The following is a 17,618-nucleotide window of genomic DNA, read 5'->3' as shown; positions in this document are numbered from 1 at the left end:
GTGGAGGAAGAAAGTACTCGGAGATGAAGAGGGACCTGATGTTGGCTTTTGCAAGGAGTCACAAATTATTTAATTAGTAACTATGTTCATTCAAAAACCTACCTTAACCGGTAGATTACCAAATAATAATATATATATACATACATATATATGTGTACACTATTAAGTATTCACGGGTGGTGACTTAGCACCCCCCGCCCCTTTCGGCGGCTTGCGGGGCATTGGGTAGATGTGGAGAGGTTTGAGTGTTTTGTTCTTAGTTAATATCTATTGATATTCATGCAAGTTTGGTGCCCTTGAATGTTCTTGTTTTCCAGAAATGTGCGTATTGTCTCGCTTTGCGCGTGAGGCTTTTTGGCAGATATGGTCGGTTGTTCACTAATCGGGAGAATTAACCGGAATTATTTTTTCTTGCGCGACTGCTTCCAAGCAAAAAGCAAGCGTTATCTTCTCCGTGAAAAATATCAGGTGAGGATTTCGACTAGGACTTGAAAGAAAGAATGCGACGAAGAACTTCGGCAATTTATACAGGGTGCTTGTGTATTTCAATATGGGGAAGAGAAATAGTATATTTCATTATTTTCTTATTTAGAGGAATTATTGCCGCCAGGGAGTATTAAATATCTTATCACAAAAATGAGCGATTCTTACGCATGCTAATAAGTTTCAGTGAAAAGATGCTAGATTACTATGCCTTAAACTTCTATCAGAAATCTGACGAGAGAAGGAATGGTATGTTGCTCGCCTAGTAGCGAACCTGAAATTGAATTACGGAAGCACTAGGGTCGAAAACAATATAGCTGCATTTAACGCCGTAAGCGGCCACATGCGAGCGTGCGGCAGAGGACTACTATTAACTCATAACGCCTTTATGAAGTTAATACTGAGAATGAAAATGATATCCTATTCTATATTTATCTGATTAAAACCGTAAATAAATTATATGCGTACCGCTAGTTAAGCATCTTCCTAAAATCAAATGAAAAAGAGGAGATTATCCACAATCCTTCAATTACCTCAGCTGCTTACAAGGGCAATTGGAATTTCTAGATGAGAAATTGCTCACTCCATGATCCACTAGAACCTATAAAGGTGTTTGCGAAACCCTTCCGAACATATTTATATACCTCGTTCAAATATTCGATTCGTCTATGGTAAAGTTTGATATTCGAGCGTCATCAATTACGAAAGAATTGATGTCCATGAAAGTCAATAAAATTGATGTATCACGTAAAAGAAAAAAAAACATATGCGCTGCTTTCATCAAAGAAAATAGGACGGATGATCAAATCTCATTGTTCCATGAGCCAATCTTGCTTCAATTGGCTGTGATTTGATACGTCTATTTAAGCGGGAAGCGAGTAACACCAAGGTAATCAAGTAATTTCATAAAACTAGCATTGAGGGACGAGGCATTGCCTCCAAAGCTAAATTTTGCAATAATTCGAATTAACAATTTCTTTAACAATTTGGCAATGAGCTCATAAAAACACCAGAACAATAGAAGGCATTTTTCAAAGGTCATGTAGGTTTTCATTACAGTAGAATGATAACCGCCCAGAAAAATACAATGCATAATTTTTTTCTCGGCGCAGCGAATTCACATTTTTTCGAGAGGACTGCTTTTTCTCCATGCGTATGAGAAGATCATCAATTGTCGATCCGCCATAGAACTTTCTTCGGCCTGAGGAAGGGCGAAAGAGGCTCCCAAGATTAACCAGCATCGGCGTAGGGCGGCAATAGGACTGATGCGTATTATCCACGGTACCCCCCAACGAATGAATCACATCATGCTGGTGACCGACGTCCTCTTTGATCATCGGCGACAAAAATTGACTCATTCTCATCCAAATGACGCACTCAGCCGAGGAGGGGAAATTCAATGTGTTCTCCTGACCTTCAGATATGCGAAATTCGTGCCAGGCTGGGAATACCAAGGTTCATCATCCCTAAAGAGCACAATGAGTGCTTTGTGTTTTCCAAAGGCCTACGTGAGGTGATTCTGTAATTGAAATCACAAATGAATCACCGAGTTCTCAAAAATTAAAGCCAATTTTTTTTAAAGAATAAATCAGCCTTTTGATCTGAATACACTTGATTAATTAAACTGAAGAGTAGAAATGAGTATTCTTTACCCCATGATTCAGCTCTCAAATCATCGAGTGATGTCGCAGTGTGGGTATTCGTGTGCATTTTCGAATTCATACCCTTTAATTTGAATAATTATGTGAAAACCATGCTGTAATTTGCTTTCCGGTCGATTTCAACCTTCCGGGACGCGTCCATTTCAAGTTCGCCTCGTCAACGTAGATCGTGGAGCCAGAAAACGTACGCTGAGAATTGCTTCCCTCTTAAATGGGTTTCCTTATTTGTCTTCTCAGCGAAGTAGTTGCAAACACAATTTTATTCGAAGTGTGTATAACGGACGTCATGGCACGAATAGTGAGTGTCCTATCATCCCATTCCACGCGCCCTTTCGATGGATCGCGGGGTGCCGTATGTGTGTGAAAATAGTGGAGTAGAAGTAGAAATGGTCGGCGACTGAACCAAAATACCTGGGCGTTACCCTCACTCACGATCACTCCTGGGTGAGACACATGCGGGGAATATGTGTACAAGCTAAAAACAATTAGGATTAATTTGAAGAGTCCTGGGTAAATGTGATGAAAAGGTGAAAGAGAGATGTTATCCATCACTGGTCAGGCCTCATTCAGAATATGCTGCAAGTATATGGGATCCTCACGAATTCGGATTGATTGCCGAATGGGATCGCGTGCAGCGTCGAGGAGCTAGATTTGTAAAACGTCATTATGATAAACTTAGTAGCGTATTTATTTACATATATTGCATTAGTCCGAAAACAGTAGAGCTTTTACATCGGACTATTATCAATGATAACAATGGTCAAATTTACAAACACCCAAGCCCTAGGTCGAGGAAAACCCACCCAGGTGGGAATCGAACCCGTGACCCTTGGAATGGCAGACGAGGACGTTACATACCCCGCCGCCACCGGGGTCGGGTAGACGGGGTAACGTCCAAAATATTAGGGGAGCTTGGATGGCAATCACTCACGGAGCGAAGGTTAAATTACAGATTAAATATCTCTCGCACAATTGGAAAGACGTCTCCTTAGCAGTGATTCTGAAAATGTATTATTACCCCCATTGTACTACGGTAGGAGAGATCATGTCAATAAAATAAGAGAAGGATTAAGTGTGGAACAGATGGATTTAAGATGTGATTTTTTCCACGAACGATAGATAGATAGTGGTCTTTATTTGGGCGAAATTGAGACCAAATGGTCTTCTTGATAGGGGATCATAATAACATTGCTCGACCGCGGTATGGTCATGTTTGGGTAAAAGTATTCTGGTGTGTAATCACCCCCTGCCACACACTCTAGCGGTGGCTTGCAGCGTACATAAATAAATGAAATTAATTAATAAACATCCCATGCCACAAGTCATTGTAATGGCTTGAGGGGTAGTGTAAATATAGATAGATTCAAACCCATTGCCTTCATTTCACTTCCTACATCCAGAAACGCGCGGAAGTCTTTGCATATTGAATAATCTCTGACCCAAAAGTCATACACACACGTATACACCCTAATGCTTACACTTTCCGTGGGGAAACGCATGGAAGACACCAAATAAAGCTTTTCAAAAATTTTTGTTCATCCATAAAAAATTAAAAGCTAATTTCTTAAATCATTTCGAGCAATGGAAGAAGCTGGTCGGATTATCTCGATCGAAAGTGCACTCTCACACTCGGGAAAAGGTCACGAATTGCATCCCAACAGTTAATTACGGGATGAAGAGCGCTATTTGTGGTTACGAGAAATGGAACGACATGAAGTTCACCTCCAGGGCGTCTAAACATTCGCTCGTTGCCTGTGTAAATCGTGAAACTCCTGGTTTTTACGCAATATCAAAGACCACACGGCCAATTTCCACAAGTATTTTGATACTATGTCTTTTAGAAGTAACGATGGCGGAGATCACACTGCCGATTCAGCACGACTCGTGGCCATCCTTAACAAACTTTCTAGACCGTGTCGCGGGACACCGACCTCTTAGAAGCACTCTTCGCGCTGAGCTGTCCGCAAAGATGTTTCTAGAGATAACTTAAAAACCGGGCGGAGATATTCTCGAAATTTCCCAATCGTCCGGAAGGATCGACGGGGATGGCTCCGTAGCCCAGCCCGGCGCGGCCAAGGAGTGATCGGTTAGGGTGAAACCGCGTGGTAACAAGGGGGCCTCTCAGGCCCTTCGGGAATCTTCGCCCGAGCGTCCTTTCCTCTCTCGTCAGCTGGGAGGGTGCTCGCTCCTCGCTCATTAACGATGGCCTCTCTCTCTCCCTCCCCGCCTCGCCTAACGGGAACCTCTCCTCTCGTAAGGAAACGACTTCCGAAGTGGCCAGCGGCACTCGCACATACAATTCGCATTTGGGATTGGATTTCGTTAGCGGGGCGTGTAGTTCGACTGCCACGCAAGCAGCGAAGAAGAGACTGATATGAATATCGCGTTGGGACGACTTTGAAAATCGCACAGAAATCTGAATGTTCCAGAGCGTTCCGCGCTATGATGGCTCCGAAGTTGAATGGAGCAAGCGGCGATACGTGAATTCCGTCCTTCCCCCTAGAATGTCGAAACAACACCCTTCCATCACTGGTATCCCGCCCAAAATTCGATCTGCAGAAACTTCAATGAGTCAACGAGTCCCTGCAGACCCGTACTCGTGCGCGCCGATGTTTTGATTTTTAATTTTCAATACCTTCCTGAACCCCCCCCCCCCACCCAAGTTAGCACCGTATTTCCCTCATTTCCTTAGCAACAAGCCAAATGTGGAACGAAGCCGAGCAACATTTTGTCTATTATAATCGAGCAATAGTTAAAAGTGTATTCGGCTGGGGGAAAAACTATTCAATGGAGATGGAGAATGTGCAATTCCATGGAGACTCCAGCCGACTCTAAACCTCCTCTCTGTTTTAACACACGGGCTTCAATGGTCCATAATCAATCCCTGAGTCTCCCACAAAAGCTGCTTCGGTAAATGTACTCACAATAATGAGATATCGTGCTGTCATATTACTTCTGGCAATGATAATTGGCGATTATGAGATGTCGGCTGAATTGACGGACCACGATGGAACCCTCCATCCTAAGACCTAGCCCCAAGAATGAACAATCGCCATCATTACCTTCTATATTCATCAGTGAATGAGTTTATGAACTAAAGGCCGATTTCCTCTGTGCACTTGAGCCGTACCCGTCTCTGTGAGGCACGATGTCAAGGGAAGAAATTTCAAACAATTATTTTACAGATGTAGACATTTTTTTAAAAAATTCGCTCACGCTGTCAAAAATGTCCAAAAAAAATTGATTTCAGGAATGAAATGAATGAGTTGAACCGAATCGACTTGAGAACACCTCCCCCAAGAGGAAGGAAAACGAAGTGCCTAATTATAAGGAACGACGCATAAGATGAGCGATCATTGTGAATTAACCGAAGAAAGTGGCTCATCTACAATTGAAGGTCGATGGCTACGAGACTAACCTTGGTTGACCTTGATCGCAAAGTCTCTCTTCCTTGAGGAGTAATGGCACATGCTCATGAACGCTCAAAAGTTTGGGAGTTTTTACCCCAGGGCTATCGTATATGCTACATCAAATGGTGATATGCAAAAAAGCAGGTTCACTTATGCACGAGAATCAATGCCGAGGTGATTGACTTTCTTAGGTAATTTATGAAGGAATGAACAAAAGGACTCACCCCTTCCACCAAGGGACGAATGGCACCAAGGGCCTGCCCAAACCTCCGCTGCCGAAGAGATCAGCAAATCCAGTCGGGAATGCTGAAACAGAGAGAACAACGTGACCAATTCAATAATAGAAAAAAAACCATAAACACAGTAGTCAACCCGAAGGTCGGTTTGGCAGGTGATGGTAGAGTTCATCCAGTACTAAGCCCGACGGCGTGTGAAATTCACACACCAGGGTAGGGGGGCCAGTTCCTTTCCCTGTGCCGGTTATGGTTTCCCAAGAAGATCTGGCATCCGAAAAATCACATAGCTTGGGTGCCCAGAGACTTGCGCGGGAATCGAACCCGGAACCCTCCAGTCAGTAGCCCAGCGCTCTGCCCCTGAACTACCGCGACCCATGAATTCAATAATAAAATTTATTATTCGTAATAAACACGCGATTTATTTTATTTTGGATGTCTACAGAACAAACAAATCAAGTAAATCAGCGCAGCTAGGCGAGTTATGGGCAGAATATTGATATTATTCGAAAATACTCCTGATTCAATAAATATTTTATCAAAATAATTCAATACTAATTTTATAACACCTAGTTACCGGAATTCTTGTGTTTGAGTTTTGAGAGAAGATCTGGTACCCTAAAAATAACACAATTCGGGTGAATTTTAGGTTGTCCGAGAGGCGTCTGGAGTCTTCCGATGTGTGTGTATATATATATATATATATATATATATATATATATATATATATATATATATATATATATATATAGAGAGAGAGAGAGAGAGAGAGAGAGAGTATATATGTATATACCTAGTTTTTCTAAGATCCCGCACATGTACCCCGGATCCCAATCCTTAGTTTTCATAAGATCAGATCGATTTAATATATAATAAGATCGATTTATAAAATAAATCGATATAATATTGGTCTTCACGTAATACCAGTAACGTCGAAAGTTCTCAAACAATTGTTACTGAAGTATTCAACGAATGTTCCTTTGTGTTCATAATGATTTAAAAAAGTACCTGATGTGAATGTTGTCCCGTTACTGAATATTTTTGCATGCAAGTAGCTTATTTCGTGCTGACTAACTTTGCCAGAGTGCACGATCGAACTAATATCTGTGTAGAGATTAAATGATTGTCCATGATTGACTGGTGACCTAAAACCCCCTGCCACACGCACTTGCGGCGGCTTAAGGGGTAAGCTTAGATAAGTGATCAACATTTCCACAAAGAGAGGGAAGTGGGTGTTGTGTAGCAGGCGCAATCAAATTTCGAAATCATATACAAGACGCGTAAAATCTGCCTCAAAAGAAATTCATTTAAGCGCTTATCTTCCCCAGGAGGTATTATTTTTAGGGGAAAATGAGTTCATTTCGTAAAAAATAGGGAAAATGGTGGTCATATACTTTATTTTAACAAATATCCTGTATTTCTAATGTATCGAATTCGTCTTCATACTGATAGCACGCATCTATTGAAAGAAAGAGGAGCTTCCAATTGAATTATTGTATTCAATTAATTTCAATCGTTTGAATTTCGAATTTGTGATGCAATTATTTTGATTCGTTCCGCGTTCTTTTCATCCCAGCTTTAAATCCAATCGCTGTTTTGTCCGATTTCCGAAAGTGAAGAAACTGACTTCCGTGACTTAGTTAAGTTATTTACGTATTTTTGGGTTAAACCATTTACTTGTGCATGGCAACTTGAAAGTGAATGGAATACTCCTATTATAAATTTAAAAGTATAGGCTTAGAAAATGGACACGACATGTCTTTTAATGTTCAGAAATGGTTTCCCACGACAGGGATCGAGGTTAGCAACCTATTGGCGGCGGTTATTACACGGTTAAGCTAATATCTGACTGGATTTCGTGGGAATGGGTCGGTAAATAAGGCGCATTTCTCTAGCAGCAGACATGTCGTTTCCATGCCAGGTTTCACTCAAAATCTTATCAGTCCATAAAACATGGTAATGTTAGCTCGATCGATCGCCTTCCCTGATGATTACATGGCGAGGTGAGGATTAGAAGCGCCCTCGGTTTTTGGTTAAGTGGCAGAGTTTACGGGTGTGAACCCGGTTAAGAGAATGGATGATGTTTGCCAGTGATGTGATAAATAAAGGGTGAATTGCTCCTATCTTTGAACACTACAAATTTCCAAGCTTCATTGGAATTAATTGGACAACGACTCCCAGCAGCCGCGATGATTGCCGGCTGTTCTGCATAGTCGACTATGAATAATGAGATAGACTCCACCAATGCTACGTGACTACGGCACCCAGTTACTCTGTGACGTACTGGTTACTCTATCTGATTCGATTGACATCGAACTTCGGCATCCATTTGATTAAGTCAATGGTATTCGATCAGCGTCGAGTCTGCCTACAAGCTTCCACGAATTCCACATCACTCTCGAATTGGCGTGAGGGACTCTAGCCCGGGAAAGGATTTCATTCGAAAGAGGCATAAGTATTCGGGGGGGGTACTTTTGCCTTTCCGAGTTGACCCGAGTTCTTGGATTTTGCGACGGAAAATAAAAGGGTGTTGAAAGCGAGCGGCGAGGGTAAGATGAACGGCGAGCGCTAATTGCAGTGACCTTGCCACACGTCGCGGGCAATTAATGCCGAAAGTACGTATAGGTCGTTAAGCTCCCGCCCGACTAGTCGCCAGAGACGGGCATCGCTGAGAGGTTATCCCGTATCGACCTCGTTCCCCGCGATGCATAAGGTCAGTCTGGGCAGCCGTTGGGGGGAAGTGAAGTCCGGAAGCACTCGTCCAGCGATTGAAACGCGAGTGGCGTGATGGATCACAATGGGAGAGGCGACGGGTGCGTGGCGCCCCGCCCTCTCTCCGGGGGGTCGAGGTCAGTGGGCCCGAGAAGTCAAAAGGCGAGGGGCCATTCCCGCCGTGGGCAATGGATGCCCGTTTCCCAAAGGCTCGAGCCGAGTTTGGAATGAAATCAAGTCGGTTAACCGTGATTTCTTGCGAAATATTCACGGTGCATCTCGGAAGGAAGCCACAGTGGCCATTCGGAATCTCAGATGTAAAAGAGCCACTAAAACAGAGGCTATGGACATGGCGGGATCGATTCGAATGAATAAAAATTGAAATAACATCAAGCGCAAAGGATGGGGAGAATGCGCATTGATTTCTCGATCTAGCAATGACGACGTGAAAGCCTCTGGGCGTGAAAATGTCTCCTCTTCCACAATACTATTCTAGCTTCTCTTGTAGTTCCCTCTTCTCCCAGTGACAATTGCCCCTTCAGAGAACTCCGGTTCTACAGGGTCCGTACAATAGGTATCGGGACTGGTTCGCGGTAGCCTCAACGGAGTGGTGGATGGGGGTCCGACCGGTCGGCTCGGTAGAGGGGTGAGTACCCCACCACTTAGGCGCACTCTAGTTCAGTCGCCTCCGGGCATGCGTTGAGACAGGAGGTGGATTTTTGTGACGTGTGATTGTTTGTGATATTGTCACGCCAGCATGGAGCGCACCGTCGAGCAACGCTACGCTGTGAAGCTTTGCGTTTAACTCGTAAAATCCGCGTCGAAGGCCCTTGAAATCATGAAAAATGCTTATGGGGATGATGCCTTAAGCCCCACAAGAGTTTTTGAGTGGCACAAAATGTTTCAAGTCCGACGCGGTGCTCGTCGAAGACGAGCACCGCGTCGGACTCCCGACGACCGCTCAAACCAATGCTCAGGTGGCCAAAGTGAAAAACGCTTTGGACTCGTTTAACCATCGCCCTTATCAGTGGGGAGACCGGCCTTTCAGTCGGAACCGTCCACACCATTTTAACAGAGGATCTTTCGATGAGGAAAGTGTGCGCGAAGCTGGTGCCGAAAGTCTTGAGCGAGGAACGAAAACTGTCACGGGTGGAAATTTCGCAAGAAATTTTGGACTGCGTCCAGGAAGATGGTTTTCTCGAAAGCGTTAATACCTCAAAGGATAGCTCAAAAGGAGCTCAAAGGATATCGGTTCGACTCCATCGAGGCGGTTCAAGCGGCGACGACAAAGGCTCTCAACAGTATTCCGGAAACCAAATTCCAGCGGGCTTTTGACGAGTGGTAGACGCGCCGAACTGAGCATATATCGATGCAGGAGGGATGCATTTTAAAGATTATTTTGTAATTGTAATGATAACTGCAATAAATTTTGATTTATGTAACCAGTCCCAATACTTATTGTACGGACCCTGTAAAAAGTAATGGTGAAGGGGGTCATTTTTCCACCCCAAAATCACGGTTATTTCTCTCTATGACAGTCGGGTATTTTTTTAAATCATACATTTTTCTCACTATAAAATATAAAAACGCAAAGCTTCCGTATTAGTCGAGATGATAACAATAATTTTATCTACATGGATATATTTATGGTTCTGAATGTTTCTACTCTTCGGGCGCCCCAAACTTGCTTTAAAATTCCTTTAAAAGCTAAACATTGAGCCTTATCTTTGTTAAGAACCAAGCTGTCCTCCTTGTAGGGTGTATGAAAGTCCAATTTAGATTCTCAGTGCATACCATCTCATGTTATTTTTTCCTTTACCATTATTTATTTTCTCAAATTTATTTGCATATACAATGGTAAAGTTTTATAAATTTATTCGCAAAATTTATATTCCCATATTTTTTCTTATCACAAATCAGAAAACAGCCTTATCTTTTGGCCATACATTTACAGGAATATATCACATAAGACAATTACAAACATGCAAGTCCTACGTGGAGGAAAAGTCACCTGGGTGGAAATCGAACCTGTGACCACTGGTGCCGGAATCGAATTAACTAATCGGTGAGAGACAATATTCCACTTCCAACATATTCTGGAATCAATCATTCAATTTTAATCTACCGTTAGGTCACCGAGGGCTGTCAACAACTTCCAGCTAAGTAGATGACTAAGAAATAAAAGCTAAGGACGACAACGCAGACAAGAAAATACTGTAATTAGCGATAGCCCAGGGAAAATTATTTGTGTTTCTTCCTATTCATAGACAAGGTGTAAGCACTATTTATCCGGCTGCCATTGGCCACTATGAACCAATTTATAACTAGGAAAGGAAAAGACCCCACAACTATTACAAATGTTCCCCCTTTTTTCCCCATTATCCATTTTCCCCCTTTCCTTATTCAGTTGTCGTAAATGCACCAATCGCTTGTAAATGAAGTTTAGCTGGGTATTCGTTCGCTTTTGAATATTATAGTGTAAGAGCGAAAAAAAATTCATCCAATGCTTTCTCCAGAACGATAGATAACGAACGTTCGAATGCAACGAACACTGGATCAGAGCATACTTTTTTTTAATTGCAACACTTATCGCGTAACATTTCGGGACATCTTCCGAGGCCAGTGAATGGTATCCACAAGATCAACACCCACGCACACATACGCTCAAGTATTCAGCCAAAGACATGGACCCGAGAATTCGAGGATGGTAGGCAGCTTTAAGCAAATAAAAAAGGAATCTTGCCCTTAAAATTGAAGATTCTATGTGGAAATTGTTAGAAATAACTCGCGGCTTCCCTGTTTCAAAATGTATTATGGTGGATATCTATGTTAAGAGGCATTTCATAGTACTGAAGAAAATTCAATCATCTCCTGTTTTAATGCCCAAATTTTAGTTTAATAAGACCGCCTCCTACAATGAATTCCATTCACCTTTGCATGAATTCCACGGTAACGTTAGACGTTCAGCTAATCTTCATTGGGAACCAACCCACCGTGTACGCAAATGGAATCCACCGACAGAAATAACCATTTGTGTCTGTTGGTTGCAGTTATAGCGTGGAATGGATCGGCGGGCGGTGGACTCACATGGTTGGAACATAGACGGCGAGAAGTCGATCCAACTGGTGCCGCGGTTCCCGCCGATTGGGCCTCCGATGGCCTCTGGGAGGATCTCAGCGTCCCCTTCGGGATCGTCCATCTCGTCCGAGGTATCGCCCAGCCCGTCCATGCTCTTCCACGAGCTCACCCAGGAGCCGTGCGGAGCCAGGGGGATGCTCGGCACGCGACTGCGAAATCAAGCAGAGGGTGTTGTCACCAGGAGTCTCAAACGCATGAACAAGTCAAGGTACACCGCGGATTGAAAGGAATGTATACAAATGTACACACACACACACACACATATATATATATATACATATATATACATATATATATATATATATATATATATATATATATATATATATATATATATATATATATATATATATATATATATATATATATATATATATATATGCTTTCGTAGACGTAACACAGAAGTGCCGAATAGTACAATACACAGTAACACACAATATAGAAACACAAAAAAAGAACACTCACACGTTATTTCTTGATATTTCGACGGAAACAATCCGTCTTCCTCTGAAGATATAGAAGTAATGACTGCTGGAGTTGTTGAGGTGAGGGGTGCGAGAGAAAGGGAAGGGGGCCAGGAGAAGGGGAGAACGGGAGGCGAAGGAGGGGTGAGGGTGGGCTTCCACAAAGTAACAATTTTAGGCCACTCCCATCAGTGAACGACATTGAGGCCCGGATGCTGATAGGCCATACAGATGTAAATGAATGCCATTTCAAGTGTTTTTAATTGTATAGGGTTATCGGATGTGGGAAGGGAGGCCAGGACGGAAACATTGTAGCACAGGTTGAAAGGGGTATTATGATGGGAAGCATGTTTAGGGATGGGGAGACCCGCGGACGGGGAGGAGGGATTGCACGAGGCGCGGTGGTTATTAATCCTAATGTTAAGTGGTGTGGAACATTGGCCTATGTAAAATGACGGGCAGAGTTTACAGGTAAGAAGATAAACTACATTCTTGGAAGTGCAAGAGGAATAGGGGAAGGGCGGGAGAGAGTTAAATGGTGGGATGGAGTGGGGTGGAGTGGTGAAAATAGGGCAGGTTTTGCATCTTGCTCGATGACATGGAGTGGGTATGGCTCTGGGGGTGTGAGGGGATTTTGAGAGCGGCCTGGTGGATTTGAGGATATTTGCTAGGTTGGCGGGACGTTTGAAAGTGACAGAGGGGCATTTGGGAAGAAGGTTGGAGGAAGTGTTGTGATTTTTGAGGATGGGGAATAGGTCTTTGAGGATGAATTTGAGAGACTGAATGCCTGGGAAGTAGGTAGTACAGATTGAGAGAGGCTGGGAGTCTGTGGTTGAGGCAGGCTTGGGGGTGTAGGAATGTTTAAGTATTTTTTTATGGAGGAGGGAATCAGGGTATCCTCGTTGGAGGAGGGAGTGGTGAAGGTTGTTGAGGTATTTCTTAAGGGATTCGGGATGGTTGCAAATGCGGTGACCGCGGATAGAGAGGGAGTAAGGGAGGGAGCGCTTGGTATGGGAGGGGTGACAACTGCTGTAATGAAGGTATTGCTGCTTATTAGTGGGTTTGGTGTGAACAGAGGTAAGGAATTTGTTATTGCTGAGGGTAATATTAACATCGAGGAAGGTAATCTGAGAGGATGAAATGGTCGAGGTGAAAGACAGGGATGAGGAATCGTTGAGTTGGGAGATGAAGGAATTGAGGGAATCTATGCTGTGTGGCCATAGTAGAAAGATGTCGTCAATGTATCGGAGCCACAGGAGGGGTTGCAGAGGATAGTTTGAAAGGAAATTCTCTTCTAGGACACCAAGGTGGAGGTTTGCATATGAAGGGCTGAATCTGCTACCCATGGCACAGCCCTTTATCTGGAGGTAATGGTTATTGTTAAAAGAAAAGGAGTTGCGGGTGAGAATGAAATCGGAAAGGTCAATGAGAAAATCGGTACTGGGGATTTGAGGGGTAGGGCGTTTGGAGAGGAAGTAACGTAGGGAAGAAAGGCCTTCTTGGTGAGGAATGGAAGTGTATAGGGAGGTGACATCGATAGTAGCCATAGTAATATGGGTATCAGGAGGGAGGGAAGTTGAGTGAAGCAATCTGAGGAAGTGGTAGGTGTCTTTTATAAACGAGGGTAGGGAGTGAACTAAAGGTTGGAGATAGTAGTCCACGAAGGCGGAAATTCTTTCGGTAGGAGAGCTACGAGAGGAGACTATAGGGCGGCCTGGGTTGTTGGGTTTGTGGATCTTAGGAAGGATGTAGAAGTGAGGGGTGTGAGGTTGGGAAGGGGAAAGGAGGGAGATGTCACTGGGGGAAAGATTCTCCTTAGGGCCGTTGTCTCGGAGGAAAGCGATAATTTCTTTTTGGAATGCGGGGTTAGGGTCAGCGGGAATATTTTGATAGGATGAAGTGTCGGAGAGTAGTCTGTTGCATTCTTGAAGGTAGTCTGCCGTGTTTAGGATTACAACTGTCGAACCCTTATCGGCAGAAGTGATGACTAGGTTGGGGTTGTGTGTGAGTTTTTTTAACTCAGTTAATTCGGCCGGGGAGAGATTAGTGTTGGGGTTTAGAGATTTAAGGAAAGAAGGACTAGATATTTTGGACAGGAGAAGATTGATGAAGATTTCGACCGGGTGATTGGGAGGGAGCGGTGGAGGTTCAAGGTGGGAAGGCGGCCGGAACTTGGTGAGGGCGCTGTGTGTGTGTGCGGGGGATTGAAGAGTGGCGGGTTGCATGGCCCAGAAATGTCGCCATCTAAGATTTCTGGCGAAATTTATGACGTCTGCGAGGATGTTCACGTGATTAACCTTGGTGGTGGGGGAGAATGAGAGGCCTTTTCCCAGAAGTGAGGTTTGGTGCTCGTTCAGCGTGGTGCTGGAAAGGTTCAGCACGTGTTCGGCAGTATCTATTGTTTGGTCGACCGGCGGGGAAGGGACGGATTGAGAAGGGTTTTGTTGGTAGCAACGGCTCGGTGGAATTCCTGGTGTTGGTAGGGAAGGTGGGGGTAGGTGGAAAATAGTCGCTAAATCCGGTTTCTGTAGGTAAAGGGGTGGGGGAGGAGGGCTAGGTTTGACAAGTTGGAGAGGTAAGGCAAGGCCTTGGCGGAAGTAAGAAATGCACAGATTGGAAAATTTATTTAAGGCTTTACTGCGTCGGAACTCAAGGGAGCGGAGAGCCGATTTAAGGATTCGGTTTACATTCGAGAGGAGATGTGGGGAAGTGAGGACTAGCCGACTCAAGGACTCCTTCTTCCCACGGACAATACGGGATAGCAACTGTAGGATTATAGATAGTAAAAATTCCACTTGCCACCCTCAGTGTCTAAAAAATAATTAGTTCTACTTAAATGCATGCTCCTCCACTAACCTTATGTGTTTTGTTATAATAACCCATTCTTTCCGCATGACATCATTCGTGTTCTGTTCATCTGTTTTTAAGTTTCCCTTTCAGTCCCTCTTCCCTCCCGGCGGGGGGAAATTCCTGCTACCTGCATAATACTATGCTTCCCATCATAATACCCCTTTCAACCTGTGCTACAATGTTTCCGTCCTGGCCTCCCTTCCCACATCCGATAACCCTATACAATTAAAAACACTTGAAATGGCATTCATTTACATCTGTATGGCCTATCAGCATCCGGGCCTCAATGTCGTTCACTGATGGGAGTGGCCTAAAATTGTTACTTTGTGGAAGCCCACCCTCACCCCTCCTTCGCCTCCCGTTCTCCCCTTCTCCTGGCCCCCTTCCCTTTCTCTCGCACCCCTCACCTCAACAACTCCAGCAGTCATTACTTCTATATCTTCAGAGGAAGACGGATTGTTTCCGTCGAAATATCAAGAAATAACGTGTGAGTGTTCTTTTTTTGTGTTTCTATATTGTGTGTTACTGTGTATTGTACTATATATATATATATATACATACATACATATATATATATATATATATATATATATATATATATATATATATATATATATATATATATAGACACATACATATATATACACATGCATATATATACACATACATAAATATCTTCGAAATGGAAAGCTCTTCGGCGACGTACAAATATATAAAAACATAGATGTAGATTTTTAAAACATAGAAACTCAATGAAATATATCACATATGTAGCTTTGACGTTCCAACGGCACGACCGTCGTCATCAGATTCTTTGTTATTAGAACCTTACGATTCTGATGACGACGGTCGTGCCATCGAAAAGTCGAAACTACCTATGAGAGTGTCCTTTCTTTGTGTTTCTATGCGTAAAAAATCTACAGCTATATATATATATATATATACTCGTATATATATATATATATATATATACATAGTATTATTAGGTAATTATTAGGTAACCGGTTAAGGTAGGTTTTTGGATGGACACGGCTACTAAATAAACCATTTGGTGACTCATAACAAAACACAAAATCCAGAGTAATACTCTAAATCATGTCCCTCTTCATCTCTGAGTACTTTCTTCCTCCCTTCATCCCGTCCAACATCCCAATCCTTTTCCTTCCCTTTCCTCGTTTGCCTAACATTCTCCCCTGAATTACAGTCTTCAACATCCCACTGTCGGTCAATACCCCCTTCATCCACTTTTCCTGCCTCCATAGGATTTCTCCCAACAAACCCCTATCTTCGCCCACCATACCAAGTACTTCCTCATTTGTTTTCTTCTCTGTCCATTTCACCTTCTCCATTCTTCTCAACACCCACATTTCAAAAGCCTCCAGTCTACGTCAATCCTCCTGCTTCAATGACCAGGTTTCCGCGCCGTTCATACCTACGCTCCATATCAAAGTTTTACGAGTCTTTTCTCAATATCCTTACTATCGCAATGTTTTAAACCTGGCTAACTAGAATATAATCTAACTCATACCTTTCTGAGTCTACTGGCATTTTCCATATATACCTGCGTATTTTGTGGTGTCTAAACCAAGTGTTGGTGATGACTAAACCCTGTCTCCTGCAGAACTGAACTGCTTTCTCCCCGCGGTCATTCCTAGTGCCCAAACCGTAGTCCCCCACCTCATCACCATCTCTTCCTTCGCCTAATGTCGCATTCCAATCCCCTATCACTATCAAATGTTTCCCTGAAGGAACACACGCGATTTTGTCCTCTAATTGATCGTATATCCTAATATATATATATATATATATATATATATATATATATATATATATATATATATATATATATATATATATATATATATATATATATATCTTCGAAATGAAACGCTCTTCGGCGACGCACAAATATATAAGAACACAGATGTAGATTTTTAAACCATAGAAACACAAAGAAAGGACACTCACATGTAGTTTTGTCGTTTCGACGGATCGGCCGTCGTCTTCAGAATGGCGTTCTTAGGGAAGAGCGGAGAGGACATGTGCGGGGGAGAGGTGAGGGAAGAAGAGGTAAGGGACCAATAGGAAATGAACAAGGGGAGGGAGGGGATAGGTAGGCAGCCATATGATGCATTCAGTTGGCTTGGTTCAGCCCAGGGGGTTTAAATGACTGGGTCACCCAGATATGCGCCATCTCACGGGTTCTCACCTCTATTATACTTTCAGATTTGGGAAGGGTTTCAATCACCGAAACGGAGAAGCAGTCATCAAAAGATTGGTCGTGGGAAGTAGTGTGAGTAGGGATGGGATAATTTAGGAAGATGGTAGATTTGGTGGAATAGCGGTGGTTATTTATGCGGAGGGAAATTGTGGTCGTACATTCGCCCTCGTAGAAGGCAGGGCAGAAGTTACAGGTGAGGCGATATATAATATTTTTTGAGGTACAGGGGGCGACCGGTTGGGAGTTCGTACTAAGTGATGGGGAGGGCCTTAGAAGATGGCAATATTTGCAGCGTGGGCGGTTGCATGGGGTGGATAGGGGGGGGGGAAGAGCCGGGGGTGTTCGTAGTTGGTTTTGTTGACTTGAAGATGTCTCGCAAGTTCGACGGGCGTTTAAACGAAACAGAGGGACAATGTGGGAAAAAAGTGATGTGGCCTGAGTGTTAT

General features: G+C 43.3%; 1 protein-coding gene across 1 annotated transcript in view; it reads right to left on the bottom strand.

Moving 5' to 3' along the window:
* LOC139685568 (transforming growth factor-beta-induced protein ig-h3-like) overlaps positions 1-17,618 on the bottom strand; it is a 64,304-nt gene that overhangs the window by 33,417 nt on the left and 13,269 nt on the right. The window contains exons 2-3 of the mRNA XM_071582516.1: positions 11,587-11,786; positions 5,779-5,860 (exon numbers count right to left, since the gene is read on the bottom strand). Of these exons, the coding sequence (XP_071438617.1) occupies positions 5,779-5,860; positions 11,587-11,786 (282 nt within the window). The remainder of the gene's footprint in view (positions 1-5,778; positions 5,861-11,586; positions 11,787-17,618) is intronic.

The sequence above is a fragment of the Hetaerina americana genome, unplaced genomic scaffold (assembly GCF_022747635.1).
Source record: "Hetaerina americana unplaced genomic scaffold, ioHetAmer1.1.p SCAF_116, whole genome shotgun sequence".
Taxonomy (NCBI): domain Eukaryota; kingdom Metazoa; phylum Arthropoda; class Insecta; order Odonata; family Calopterygidae; genus Hetaerina; species Hetaerina americana.
This window is presented reverse-complemented; position numbering and strand designations above follow the sequence as displayed.